The sequence below is a fragment of the Colius striatus genome, chromosome 3 (assembly GCF_028858725.1).
Source record: "Colius striatus isolate bColStr4 chromosome 3, bColStr4.1.hap1, whole genome shotgun sequence".
NCBI classification, from domain to species: Eukaryota; Metazoa; Chordata; class Aves; order Coliiformes; family Coliidae; genus Colius; species Colius striatus.
The window spans coordinates 17,468,135-17,483,097 of record NC_084761.1 but is presented as its reverse complement, the minus strand read 5'-3'; the positions used below and the strand labels follow the sequence as shown (position 1 = coordinate 17,483,097).

At 55.0% G+C, this 14,963-nt stretch overlaps 1 protein-coding gene across 2 annotated transcripts in view; it reads right to left on the bottom strand.

Annotated features, from left to right (window-relative positions):
• GRID2IP (Grid2 interacting protein) overlaps positions 1-12,140 on the bottom strand; it is a 35,791-nt gene extending 23,651 nt beyond the window's left edge. The window contains exons 1-3 of one of the 2 annotated variants that reach the window (XM_061993386.1): positions 11,749-12,140; positions 11,577-11,631; positions 8,626-8,780 (exon numbers count right to left, since the gene is read on the bottom strand). In XM_061993386.1, the coding sequence (XP_061849370.1) occupies positions 8,626-8,780; positions 11,577-11,631; positions 11,749-12,140 (602 nt within the window). Of the gene's footprint in view, positions 1-1,608; positions 1,644-8,625; positions 8,781-11,576; positions 11,632-11,748 lie in introns of those variants that run through there. The other variant, XM_061993387.1, reaches the window with a different exon arrangement.
• Between the last annotated feature and the right edge of the window lie 2,823 nt (positions 12,141-14,963).

Sequence of the window (14,963 nt, the reverse complement as noted above, 5' to 3'; positions counted from 1 at the left end):
TGAGCACACTCCCCTTTCAGTTGGCCAAAATAAACCGGCCCTGCTCGTGTCAGCAGGGCTGGCCCACTTTGCTTTGACTGTGCTCCACCTGTGGGCTGACAAACATCAGGGCTGAGGAGCCACGTGTGGCCAGCTCGACAACCAGGCACAAGCACAGGCTTTAAGGGACTCACCAAGGACTGACTCAGTGCTAGAAATGAAATGCTGTCTTAGCAAGGAGAGGAGCTAAGCAATTGGTAAAAATAATCCTATTAAAGCGTGCAAAATCATTTCCTTGTGCAAAACCCTTTGAGAGAATTTGCAGCGTGGCCTGGGGGAGCCCGGGCTGGCCCTATGCTGCAGCACTGCTGGGGAGTGCCTGCACCAGGCTTCGTGATGCCCTGCTCCGGTCCTTAACGAGGGACTCAGTGAAGGCACTACATGGGGTGGCATTTGACAGCACTGATGCCTCAGCCTGTCCTCTGCTCCAGTACAATGCTGCCCATGCACCAGCACCTGCACTGGTACGGGTATGGGTGGATGGTGCCCAATGCTTCACAGGGAACCAGAGCCATGTCTGCAGTGCCCTGCAGTCCTGAATGCCCATGGGAGGGCTTGGGAGCCGTGCAGCGCTATCTCTCGCCATCAGCTTCCTCTTCCTCAGTCTCCCTTGCTCCAGGTCAGCCTCAGCTCTGTTCCTTCTCAGCACAGGAAAGGCATCCCCAGCGCTGGGCACAGCAGCCCTGTGCTGACTACCCGGCCCCACTCCAGAGTGTGCTGCACCCTGTACTCCCTCCCCAGAGTGGTCAGACCAGGCCAGGCACACTGCCCCGGGGGAGGGAAACCATGTGCCAGGAGCCTGTCTGCCAGTGGGCCAGTCCCCAGCCACTCGGCTCCCTGCTCTGGGGCTCGCTTCCGTAGAACGTACTTAGGACATCTCAGTCATTGTCACATTCACTATTCTTAAAACTCCCAGGCGAGTCGCTTACAGCTCCCCTCTGAGCAGACAGTCCCGTTTCTGCTGCCTGTGCCAGCTGCCTCCCTTGACAGCCCAACGCCCTGGAAAACCACCTTTCACAGTGCACACATCCTGCAGTGGGTGCTGAGCTCACCCAGACAGTCTCAGCCCGAGCTGGGATGTGGTGCATGATGCATCCCCTCGAGCAGGGCAGCAGCAGGGGCTCCAGCCCCAGCAGGCACACATAAAACCAGCCCCAAGTTTGCTCAGAGCTTGTTGTCACCCAGGGCCAGGAGCGAGGGGTCCCCAGTCCTCACACCATCACAGCTCCCTGAACCACACAGCACCCCAAACTCCAATCCTCACTGCCCATCTCTTTGCTGGACTATAGTCACGGAGACAAAGCAGACCCTGATGGGCCCCTCCTGCCTCTCCCCAGTCCTCCACCCCCAGTTTTTCGTCTGAGTTTTGCTTGGCTGCCCCCCGCATCTCCTGCCGCTGCTGTGGTGGGAGCAGGTTGGCGACAGGGCCACAGCAGTGCCCGGAGGCAGCGTCCCCACAGCCCAGGGAGGAAGGAGGGTCACCACGGGGCCGTGGGCCGGGGCACGGGGCATTCCCAGCACGCCCAACGCCATGCACGCCACGCGGAAGAGCGGAGCGCAGACACGTACCGAAAATGCCGAGAGAAACTCCGGTCCTTTCCCATTTGTCAGTGTGCAGTGGGAACAAAAGGGAGATGCTTCAGATCCTCATGCAGCTGAGTCTCAGCCTCGGCTCACGCCCACGACGCGGCCGGATCCAACAACCAAACCGCGCGCCAGCCGGTGCCCCCCCTGCCACTTGGCACCCCCGCAGTGTGTGGGGACCGCGGCCAGATGGGCCGGCTCGCCGGCGACTCTACCTGGGCTGAGTCCCTGCCTCCCTTCGCCCTCACCTCCCCACCACGCTCTCAGCCCCAGGTGGAGGTTTACCATCTACCAAGAGCCTCCGTTTTTTATCAGTCGGGCTTTGGCGCCTGCTCTGCCCTCCCTGCTCCGGCTCTGCCCCGGCTCGCAGCCACCAAGCCTCTCACTTCCCCTAAAAACTGCAGTCGCTGTAATTTCCAGCTGGAACAATCTTGTAACAGAAAGGAGGGCACGGCTCAGCACCGAACTCCAGGGGGATGCCTCCCTGGTGCTAATTAGTTGACTTCTAAAGTGTTTCTGTTTAAATTACATGCCGCTGTAATGGGTGAGAAACCTTAAAGGCAAACAGCATCGGTGGCAGTGGAGCCACATGGGCTGGACCAGGACCGGGACCAGGGCCAGAGTCGTGGGCCCAAAGCTCCCCTCGAGCCGCAGAGCATCATTTACCCCCAGGGTAACACAGCAGCGCTTTGCATTAGAGACAGAAGATAAAGCAACATCTTTCATTTAAATAACGCCATCTTTAAACACAGCACTCGCGTTTGATGGAGAGGATGTGAAGCTTTCCAGAGCTGCCAACATCAGACACAATCTCCAGGTAGCAAAGGAAGGAAAAAAGAAAAAGGCATGGTTTAGCCCCAAAACGAGCAGCAAAGACTCAACCTTGAGTCTGTCAGTTGTGCAGAAAGAAACGTCCCAGGGTGGATTAAAACACTGAGCTACACTTGCATTATGCCTGAACTGTACTGTGCAAACAGCTACCAGTGTGGAAAAGCATTTCTCCCCTAACAGCGTGCTGCAGTGCTAAAATTTACATGCTTTTGGGATAGAAAACTCTTGCACGGCTTTACTCACGTAACAGGACTTCTGCCTATGAACCTGTACACATTTTCTGAAACCCAGGACCCATGTGCACAGGTAGGGCTGTCTGCAGCCTGTGCTGGCCCCAGTGCCAGCAGCACCAACAGCCACAGGGGACACGGTGCCTCTGAGCCCTCATGTGCACACGGGGCTGACTCCAGCAAGCGCGGAGCTGCCATTCTCACAGGGGCTCTTATCCCCGGTAATGGGAGGCTCTGCAGTCCCTCGTCTGGCTGCAGATGTTGTGCAGATGTGACCATTGTTATCATTAAATAGGAATGAAGGCACTTTTCCACTCAAGAGTGCAGATGTGGTGGGATGTAGTAGCCATGCACTGGGACCAGGAGCCCCTCACAGCCCTTCCCGGCCACCTCACTCATCCCTGGGGACAGCCCAAAACACCTGACCCTGTATGGCAGCTTTTGGGGAGCGTCACCCTCTCACGACACATCCCTGTGCCAGCTCCAGTGATGATAAGAGCCTCCCCGGAGCAGCATCACAGCCTGTGCCTGGCTTGGGGTCACCTTTCTGTAGCAGTCACAGCCTGGGGTGCTCTCACCTCTTTCAGACCCTGTGTTCCTCTGCCCAAACCACACTGTGCACAAAGAGCTGGTGGCTTTGTCCCCATTCTGTCAGGGACAGGCAGCCCCATAGCTACTGGGGACACAACGACCTTCAAATAAAACCCCAGAAAGGCGCTTTCTGCAGCTTCCATCCCGCCTGGCATCACTCGGAGGGTATCAGGGATGGTGGCCAGGTCAGCAGGTGCAAACGGCTGCTCAGAGCCCCAGACCCTCTGCAGCACACGCAGGACCCTGATAGTGGTTGTGCCAGGGAGACACGGGGCCTGGGCAGCTCCCACACACTCCATGCCCCATGCCAGCACCTCACAGCAGCCCTAGGGCATGGTGACTTGCATCACTCCCAGCTTTTTGGAGCCACAGAGTAGTCCAGAGCCACAGAGTAGTCCTCTCAGCCAAGGTGCAACTCCCAGCCTGCATTTTGCAGGGAACACCAGCACAAATGCAGCCTTCCCTGTTTTGTTTCAGATACTGTAAAACTCTGACCAAGAAATTACTTCCCAAAATAAGAGTTGTGACTCAGTAGTGGGGTGCAAGCAGGGCAGTCTAATACAATATGCATTACAGCCATAGCTCTATTTGTCAAAAGGAATTAACCTCCTCACAGGAAATTTTGCACTGAGGCATTTTGGTCATGACCTATTTGAACTCAGCCAATAAAAAAGGAACTTCATTCCCAATTGTTTTCACTGGTGGCATTTTTTTCCCCGCTGCCCTAATTCTCTTTTTGTGTGTGTGTGCAGTTGAACATACGTTGGGCTATCGGATTAGGGATTTGTTTCAAACAGAAGCAAACAAGAGCTGCTTTTCCTCCATTACCACCCTGCCATCCCCGCAGTTTCACAGCGGCTCTGCCGGGACCATGGGCAAGAGGACAGCGGCCACAAGCAGTCTGAAGTACTGCATCACGGAGCAGCCAGAGCAATGCGGGCACGGCAGGAGGTCACCCCTGCTGCGAGCTGCATCGGCACCCGAGACAGCCAGAAAGCTCCCCCAGCCTCAGAGGAGGGGGACGGGGGACGGCAAGCAGGGCAGCAGCAGCACAAGCCATAATGTATAAGCCCTGATGGCTAAAATGAAATTTGTTATCCAGAGACAGTCACAGATGGCTGGAGTATTTTAATACGGGAACATGCCAAGCGATTTTATTGCCACGAAAAACAAGCTGAGACAGATAGTGTTTGGAGCATTATTAAAATGAACTCACGGTGGAATTTCTCCCGTAATAAGGGAACCCCCTGATGTGCAGTGATTTTATTGTTGCCAAGGATCAAAAGTGGCAGCAATTAGAGTGGGGCTTACCCTGGCCCAGCCACCACGGGCCAGCAGCTCCAGCTGCTTTGGCTTTCCCCCGGGAGTAGGGGCTGTTTGGGAGGCAAACGGACCCTAACCAAAGCAGCAGAGTAACAAACTACCCCTAACTATTCCTTCTCTAGCAGAGTGAAGCACAACACGACTGAAAGGAGATTCACACCAACACATAGCAGTCTGAACAGCGCAAGAGCCATCGTCTACCAAACTAACACGGCCACGGTGAGTGGGTGGGTGAGCTCCGGAGCACACGCACATCCCACTGTTCAGCCCAGGTGAACGGGATGATGTCCATGTGAGCATCAACGCCAGCGCCCTATGCACCTGGCTTTGTAATGCTGCAGGTCAGTGGGGAGGAGGGGGGGAACTGCACCTCCATCGCTCCCCAGTTCTACTGCAAACAGATGTTTCCATCACCCAAACGCCGCAGCCGGGAGCTGGCACATCACTGGCACGGGCACCGCCGGTCCTGCCACCGGTGCTGGGGGAACGCACGGTGCAAAGGGAGAGGATGACGGGTCCACAGTGGTGTGTGAGTGCTGAACCCCTGTGTGAGGCAGCTGAGGACCACTCCATCCTGTTTGGCCCCAAGGGCAACTTTGTGCCCTGGAGTCCAGGGAAAAAGCAGTGGCTGTTGTGCCAGAGCTGCAGAGCCAACACTGTTCCTCTGCTTCCATCACAGCTCTGCCCTGGTTTGAAAACAGCTCAGAAATAAGAGCAATGCCGAGAGGCGCGCACCCTTGGGACCCCAACGTGCCCAAAATAATCTGCTCCCCTCCCCATGCTGGCGCAAGGCACACGCAGCCCCTGCACACAGGCTCAGCACGGCTGCGGGGAGCAGAGGAGATGAACCCCGCAGCTCCCCTGGGGACCAGAGCCAGGCTTTCGCGTTTGCAGGTGATGGAGTAACACACAACAGAGATTTCCCTCTCCCCAGCGGAGCCGCGAAGCCTGCGGATTCCCTGCCGAGAGCAGCTCCGATGCAACACGGATGCTAAGAGTTAATTAACTTTTAGCACACCTCATTTTTGCAGTGCCGGGGGTTGTTAGATTCCACAATTAAGCTGTTTTAGACCCATTCACCCTCCCAGCCCCCTCAGTTCCCAGGGAAGGTCTGTCTGTTACTCACCCGAGACAGCTCATCTTTCCCCCTCGCTGCTGTATTTCCTCATTCTTGAGCAGAACTACAATTGTGCACTTTTACTACGCACACCAGCCATATGGGCAGGGGATGGGAGTGGGGAGGAACCGTCGCAGCACGTGCGTTATCCCTGCTATCCACAACCAAACAGATGAAGAAAATGTTCAGCAAATTAAAATCTGCAGGAGCTTAATTCTGGGTAAATGGGATGAAATCCATTTGAGATAAAAAGAAAAGAGGGGAAAAAAAAAAAAAGCCAACACTGGCAAAAGCCCAGCCCAAGGACAGATGAGAGAAGAGGCGTCTGCAGCCCCGCGTCCGCCTGTGTGCTGAGATGGGGGTCTTGGGTTACCCTCTTGCAGGGAGCACACTAAACCCCGGGGGGAGCCTGAGGAGGGACTAGGCAGGGAGGGAGGACAGCCAGCAGCAGGCATGGCCTGAAAATAAATACAGCTGGTGCAGAGGGAAGATCCAATCAGGCCAGCGCAGGGGTCAGCGCCTGGCTCTGCACAGCAGAGGCCACATGGTAACCCATGGTGGGCCATCACCACACACCTCATGGCAGAGCTCAGCCAGCCTGATGGGGCCCAGAGCTGCCAGCAAAGTGAGTGTTGGGCATCCTTGCCAGCATGCCCCCCCAGCATTGCCCCAGCATCCATCCACAGGTCCTGTCAACGGGCATCACCATTATGAGAGGGAAGGGGCTCGTCCCAGCCCCTCCAAACTCTCTTCTAGGCATCTCTCCTCTGGGCTTCACAGAGCAGGAGGCACAGGTCAGCTTGTGGCATGTGGGTTTGCAGGACTGCACCCCACATCTTGTGTGGCCACAGCCCTCAGAGAGCTGAGCACAGTCCTGCTGGGACACCCAGGCTGGCTGCTGCGTACCTGCGTGGTCCCAAGTCCATCCCCACACAGCTCCACATGCCCACAGGGGTGGACCACAGGAAGAGCCCCAAAGATGCCCACTGAGCTCTGTTCACTCAAATGGCACCAACACAGATTGCTGTTAGGGAGGCTGCCCTGCACCCCAGGGATGGTGAGGCAGCCACACCAGCAACCCATCTCCAGAGGCAGTACTGGAACTAAGACACCCCCGATTGCACAAATGCCCTTCACAGTGCTTCCCTAGTCTCAGGGTGCTGGCTCGAGCCACAGACCCCAACCCCTTCCTCAGACAGCGTCAGAGCCAACCATCTCGAGCTGTGTGAAAATCACCCACGTGAATTCACAGCACCCAGAGCCTCTCACCACCTTTCAGTGAGTTATTAAAAGCACAGAAAGACCTTGCTCGTCAGCAAACCCGTCGGCTGGGAGACCCTGGGACAAGCAGCTCACACCATACATGGCAGCACAGACGGAGCTGCCCCCACCTCCCTGCAGCTGGGAAACCCAGTCTCCAAAGTACCTTTTTTATTATTTTCTTGCCTTCATTTCATTAAGATTAAATGGTAAATCTTTCCCCTAAGCTAAATATTTCATTTCCATTAAACCGAGATTAGCTGCCCGGTTTACGGGGCCTCTTGCCCCAGCCCTGGCATTAACCTTTCACAGGGGGCACAGAGCGGCTGTGGGGTTTGGCTCCGTTACCAGGGAGGCTGTAATGTGGCACTTTCCCGTGGCATCATGGCACTGGGCGTGAGGCAGGCTCTGCACCACACGGGACGTGGTAGCACCAAGTGTGCCTCCTCTTCTGACATGGGGGCTTCTGGGACAGAGACACCCCGGGGGGAGCTTGCTGTATCCCCTGCAGAGGGGTTTGGGTCTGGAGAAAATTTGGACACCTATTTGAATCCCCTCTGTGGGGAAATAATCCTGTATAACTGCCAGGGACAAAGACAAAAGGGGTCCTTGAGGGGTTGGAGGTATTCCCACGGACCTTGCTGAGGAAAAGATTTTTTCCTGAACCGTGGGTGGTGGGGTTTGGTTGGTTTTTGGGTTTGTTTTTTTTACTGGGACTAGTTTAGGGTGACAGCTCAGGCAGGACTCAGTGCCATCCGTTCCCGCTCCCAGCTCCAGTCGTTTGCAGGTCAAGTGTCTCAAGGACATTCAGCAGGGACAGGACAATCCAGACATGGGCACTCAGACAAGGTGACTGCAGGGGAGACAATGGTCCTCACTGCACCCTGGCTCTGCAGGCATCTGTGCCTGTCCTCATTTAGGTATGGGGGTGCCCAAGGGGCCCCTGTGCAGCTGCAGCAGAGCAGAGGGATGCTGCATGGCAAGGGCCACCAACCTGCTTTCCCCATCCTCCCCACCGTCAGATCACAGCAGGCGCGGCAGAGACCCTGGCACTGGGATGTTGTTATGGTAACAGTAATATCTTGCAATTCCACTGATTAAAGCAGGAATTGGAAAGCCGGGCCCGGAGTGAGGCCAGATGGAGACCTGATTCCCTAATGGCCATCGTCTCAGCCTGGCCATAATCCCCACCACGTGTCCATGTGCCGACACCAGCACCGTCCTGCAGCGCTGGCCCATGCGACTGGTAGAGCAGCAGGTCAGCTGCACCACCTGCACACCCATGGCACAACCACACTCCTGGGGGCTCAAAGGTGCTGGGCACCCTGAGCCCAAGCAGAGTGTTGCCACAGCATCCCAGGTTGTATGACCACAGCCCAGGCACCCTGGGATGCTGTGGAGGCCCCAACAGACACACTAACCCCCCACCAGAGCTGGTGGCAGCCCTGACTGACCTCTCACCTGCCGACAGCTCTTGCCTTGCCCCTTGGGAACCTTCGTTCTCTTTGCACAGGAGTTGGCATCTTCCCTGCAGGAACCTCCTGACCCATGCCTGCACCATTCAGCCCCATGTGCTCGTCACAAAGGGGACATGGCTGCCCGTGGTTTAACAACCAGCACGGCACCACGGAGGTTACTGATAGCCTGTACCTGATGTTGTCGATCAGATGCTGGTGGGACTCCTGGGTGAGGACCATGCAGAGGGCATAGGCCAAGTACTCCACCTTCCGCTCTGCTGCATACTGCTTCAGGATGGTGAACACCTTCTCCCTGACCTCTGGCTGGTCACCGAGGATGTCATCCACCTGCAGCATGGAAGCCAGGGAAGAAGAGGAGCACTGAGAGGCAGAGCAGTTAGCCACACGTATAGAGGCACCAACAGTGCAGATAATGTGTCCATCATTGCAGCACCTGACCAGTCAATGAGGAGGGAACCTATCTGGGGTGGGAAGAGGAACTTCAGATATCGGGCCATCACTCAGCACTGCTGGCACGTGCCTCTAGTATTGCTCTTCTCCCTGTTACAAACACTGCACCCAACAGTGGTGTGCTGGGCTTTTGGAGGTATTTAAGCCTCATGCATGTATTAAGCATCATGTCCAGATCCCACCAGGCAGGACTGTCCTACCACTAAGTCTGGAAGGCTGCAGGAAAGTGGGGAAAGGGGAGAACATACATAAGCACTATCCCTGGAAACAGCTCCCAGCTGCTCTCTTGTCCTCTCCGCCTTCGACAGCCATGACAGGCAGAGTACTTAGCTAATTACCATCGAGCTGATTACCCTGCATAAGACCCTCATTATTAGCCTCTTCCCAAGCCAGGGGGCTGTCACTTGCCGTGGGGATATGTTAGGGAGAGGGTGCTTGTTCCTTGCCTGCAGCCTGTCCATGTGCAGCAAATGCTGGGATGCAGAAAACTCCCTGTGACCACCCTGCAGTCCCTGCTGGTGTGGGGCCTTCCTGGAAGGTGAGGGTTTTATGCTGACAGCAGGGTTGGCCACTTCCCTGTGGCCCTGTGAGTGCAGGGAGGAGCAGTAGCGAGGGGAGCAGAGCCCTTCACTCTTCCCCGGTGCCGAGGGGCTGCACACAGGACTCTGTGCACACCCCTGCAGCAGCACTGCAAGGGAGCTGGCATCAACCAGCCGAGCCCCCTGCGCCAGCTGGAGAGGCCCTTGCCCAGAGAAGGGGAAGAGTGGTTTCCTCCAGGTGCTTGTCCCACTTGGCAGCGCCCTAGGAAGGGCCGTTGCCCGCACTGCAACCCCCCAGGGAAGCCCTGCAGGTGCTGCTGGGTTTGTGCAGCTGCCACATAAGCACCATGGGGGCTCCTGGCAGCAGCAACACTTCAAGGTTAACAAATCTAGGGCAGCCAAAGCAGCTGTATCTCCTGGGCAGACTTTCACGCTTTTCAGTCCCCAGGTCCAGCAAAGAAATGACACAGACAGTGGTGTTCCTCGTGGGCACAATCCCAGGAGACTGCTGTTAAATTTTTGCCAGGGCTGAGACCACAGGGCTTGGTGGGTAGGAATGGGAGGTACAGCCACTCTCATGTCTGTGCAGTCCCCAGTGTCGCAGAGTGTGTAGGGGACAAGAGGAGATGTAGACCTGGAACCAAGAGCCTGAGCACCTCCCAGTGATGCTCTGAGGCTGCTGGACTGGTACAGCCCCTCTCCAGCCCTGGCCACGCTGCCACTAATGCAGTCCCCTGTCTGGCTGCCAGCAAAGTGAAGTTCAAACAGGGGCTCTGCCAAACAAATGAGGGTGGGAAAAGCCTGTGTACCTCAGGTTCACAAGTGGCCTGCAGGCAGTGCAGCTATGAATGGCAAAGCACTGGCACACTCTGGCCTTCCAGCCTTGCGATGTGGGTGGGCAGGAGCACCTGTATGCTTGCAGCACCAGCAGCACCTACCGCAGCCAAGTTCCCTGGTAAATGAAAGGGTAAAGCACTCCCTGGGGTTTATTGTTTTCTCTATCATACAAAAAAAATAAGCCATTTAAAACATCTGCTCCATTAACTCCCTCTAGAGAGGCGTTTGCCACTTGAGCTGCACCCCAGCACCTAGGAGACAGTGGTACTAGTAGACTGCAAGCTTGCTTCTGCACAGGCTGGCTGGGGCTGCCAGCAGGGGCTTTGCTAGGCAAGGAAGAGAGGTGGCAGAGATGCTGTTGCTGTGGGCACTCGGCATCACAACCAGCTTGCTCACTTTAAAAGCACTCTCCTGTGCTCGCTTCAAAAGTGCTCTCCTGTGGTCACGCAGAAAACCTTTACAAGGTCTAATGTGACTTCATGAGATGGAGGCAGCATAGAACGACCTCTCATCCTCTTGTTCATCATCTCCTATAATCAGCAGGTATCTGTTTCGCATGCAAAGCTCTGCCTTATGAATCCAAACCTCAGTGCATCCTTGTGAATCTTTAATGTAGAAGCTGACTGAGGGGGTTCAGGTGATACTCCCAAACCTCTTTATGAGTGTCATGTTCCTTTATTAGCTCGGCATCAAAAAACCCACAAGTCTGGTTATTTTCATAACAGTATTTTAAAAGGCTACTTTGAAATGGAAATGAGAAAGATTAAAAAAACAACCATGATCAAATTTATAATTAGCACGAGGCAATGTGTTTGGTACACTACCCACTAGGCATCCTTCAGGAACACAATGAAGATGTAATCACATCGATGTTTTTCCTTTGCAGCAAAACAAGAGCTAAAATCTCTGTGGGATGACGTGCCTAAACTTTGAAGGGATGTCCAGACATGCAGGAAGGAGGGATCTACTCCTGTGGGTTTCCACTTGCTCTTGTAGTGCAAAGGAAGAAGTACTTGGGGCCATCCCTCAGAGGATCTCCAAGCTCTTCGCAGCATCCATACACTCTCCCACTGATTTGTAACATACAGGTAATTATCAGATGCTTCTCTCAGGCACTGAAGGCCCAAAATCTGCCCCCGACCTCTGTGACCAAGCCAGGAGCATTCCTCCTATCCAAGCGTGCCGCAAAGGCTGAACATGGGCACCTCCAACCCGCTGGGTGCAGGGGATGCCCAGAGCCCCAGGTGCTCATCCCATGCCCAGAGCCCAGGGTGCTCACCCCATGCCCTGGCCTTACCTTTTTGCTGAACTCCCGTGCTTTCTGCCTCCTCTCCTGGTGCACGCCATCGGCGCTGGGGACAGGGTCCCACGTGCCAGCCCCGCACTGTGGCCGCAGCAGCCCCAGCCACAGGGGCCGCCCGTGGCAGGACCCCACCATGGCGGCCGCCGCCTCACGCAGCATCACCGGCTTCCCGTTGACTTCCAGCACATAATCCCCTGGCTCAATCCCGCAGGCAGCAGCCGGCGACTCCGGGCTGACGCTGGCCACTTGTGGGGGGCTGCCACTCGCCAACTCGAAGCCGAAGCATCCCTGGGGCCCGGGGGGGATGTTGGCGTGCTGCAGGCGGGAGACCACCCCGATGCTGGGGGGCACATTGCCGCAGCGCCTGGCCAGCCCGAGCAGTGCCTCGCAGCCCAGCGAGGAGACGGGCTGCCCTTCGATCTCCAGCACCTCGTCGCCTGGCCGCAGCCCTGCCACAGCGGCACTGCTGCCCTCCTGCACCCAGAGGATGTAGCATGGGCCAGTCCCGCTTATCTTGAACCCAAACGCCTCAGGCCAGCCCTGGTTGGTTGCCGGCATGGCTGCAACTGGAAAAGGAAGGGGAAAAAAGTTCTAATGTGTTTTCCAGCTACGTGGATCACATCAGGTGTGGGGGTTCTAGTCTGTGCTGCCTCCACCCACTCACCATGGGAAGAAATACCCCAAGAAGGATTCCTTTCTTATATAGTTCTCTAAAAAAATAGCTTTTATTCTTTTATTGCCAGCACCACTAGCAGTGAGGAAGCTGCATTGGCTAGAAAGATTGGGGCTCCATGTGACACCTGACTGTGGCCTTGCATAGCCCTTGTTGCATCCATCAATGACACCTACCTAACCCCTCTCTAACCAGGAGAGGACCTGCTTGTATTTATTTGTCTAGATAAATTATTATTAAATGAAATAGCCCTGGCATGTCACATTAATGAACAGATCATGTGATGAGCTAAGACAGCCTCGTTTTAACCAGCTCTTCTCAACACCCAGTATTTTAGCAGTTTGCAACTGCAAAATTATTGGAAAATCATCAGAATTTGCCAGATCCTCTCAGCTGGCCTAGGAGTATTTCCTGTCCTGTGTGTAGTATTAACTTGGTCACAGCATCCTGAAATACAAAGATGGAGATTCTCAAGAGGACTTGTCTGTGGTTCATTTGAAGAGTTAGGACTAGCTCTGTGGATGCTCAAGGAGAAATCGGGCACAAGAGCCCTAAACATCTGCAGAAGTCTTCCTTGCCCAAGGTAATGTGGACCAGCTGATCTATGCAGCTCGCTTGGATGTCCTTTCAATGCCACTGATGTGTAAGTGCCTGCACTGCCCAATGACACTTGCTAAAACAATTCACCTGCCTGTGTAGACGCCTTTTACTCCCATATTTATTTTGTCTGTGTTACTTAAAAATGAAATGCAGACTGTCGTACCTGGGCAAGTTACCTGATGGAGACTACGAGGACTCAGAATCCCCCAAGAAAACATCCTCACAAATGCACCTTGAGTCTCAAGCACAGGCATAAGGACTTCATCCCCCTAAGCAGCTGCTTCCCTGGCCTTGGCAGCCCAGAGGGTCCCAATTCACTCCCATCTGTCTTCCACCTCCACCTCACCACTGTTGAGCTGGCTCGGCTCTGAATGACTGAAAGAAATTTCTTCTGCTCATTTGGGACTGATTGGTCAAAATTCAGCAGCACCAAAAACATTGTTTAATACCCTATTATAGACCAGAGGACGAAAGGATCTCGTCTCACATCCATTTTCAGCAGAGATAATACGGCCCAGGCTGCTTTGAGAGCAGAATCGTGAGGATGGGAAGAGAACACAGCATTACTAGAGAAATCTGTATTAATAACCTGAGCCTGCTCTGCTGATGCAAACAACTCCTCAAGGCTGTATCACAGAGGGCACTAAAAGGGCCACCTTCATAAGGAAATATTAAAAAGGCCAAGCAATATGCTGTTACTAACACTGTAAGTGTAATAACTTGTCCTTCTCAGCACAGCAGTGCTGATTAAAATGCTACATAAAAATCAGGGATTATTGCTATTACTTAAAGAGGAAACAAAGCTGTCGCTTGTGTTAACAAGTACAGACTGTCAGGGCTAGAGGGGAAGCATTGAGGGTAAAGCATGTGGGAAGTCTGGCAATGTGAGATGAAATCCACCTGTGCAAGGGCACCCCTGGGGCTGCAGAGCACAAACGTTGAAGGTTCCAGCAAGAGCCCAGCAAATACTGGGATGGCCCCAGTGCTGCTGCTCTGCGCTGAGCTCTGTGGCAAAGCTCAGCAGAGCAGCAGCCGTCGCCTTGCTGCAGGGAACTGCATCACCCCCTTCCACCTCTACAACCTACGGCTCAAGCACTTACAGAAGTCCGCAGCCATCCAAGCCAGCCTGGCGGGCTCTCACCGGCAGCAGGTTTGTCCCTCTAAGGGGTCGAAGCTTTCTCCATCCTCCTCCATCACCCCTGGAAGCACGTCCTGCCTACTCGCCAGGCTCCCTGGGACATCTCCCCCCACGTCCTCGCTGCAGCCCCCGGGGTGCTGGGGGCACAGCCCTTGCATGTAACGCTGCCAGTCCAGGGGTGGGTGGAACGGCTGCTGTGCCAAAGCCCTGGGGCAGAAGGTGCCTGCCCCTTCTTACTTGAGCCCTGTGCCCTTCCAGATGCTCTGAGTCAGCACCAGGCACACAGAAAGGTCTTTCTTGCCTTCTCTTCTCCTAATTAAGTGTATTTCCATTGCAAAAAGAAGCGTGGACAGACTAATTGCTGCGCTGGTCTTGGCTGAGTCTGGTGCTGACCTGAGCTCAGGGATCTGGGGGGAATTAGGAGCTGGAAGGAGGTAAAACAGATTAGCGCCCGCAGAGGGAAATCTCCCATCCCTGCTGGCAAATTCAAAGAGATGTCCTCTGCAAAGCAGCAGAGAGGCAGCACACCATCACCACTCCCAAACGGCAGCTGGGCATGCTGACATCTTGCTGGCTTTGCCGACAATGATTTGGGTAGGAAACCAGAGATTTGAGAGTATGTCTAGCACAAACAACACACTGTTTCTGTAGGGATTTGGGGGTCTAGAGTGACTTCTGCAGGACTCTCCAGGAGAGCTCTGCTCAGCCAGGCCGCTACATGCAGGGGAGGGGGCTTCTCACAGTGGGGAGGGGCTGTGAGTGTTCCACAGCAGAGACCCCCTCGCTGGCACCAACTGTTCGTTAAGCTGCTATTTCTGATTCTCTCCACTGCTTCCTCAGCACTCAGGGATCCCAGGGCTTAGCACACTAAGAGGTTTTAGAGTATTACACGTCCTGCTGCGGCCCCAGAGGGAAGGACTGTCTGCATGCCACCACAGACCACAAAGCAGTCTGGCCTTCCCTTGGCAGC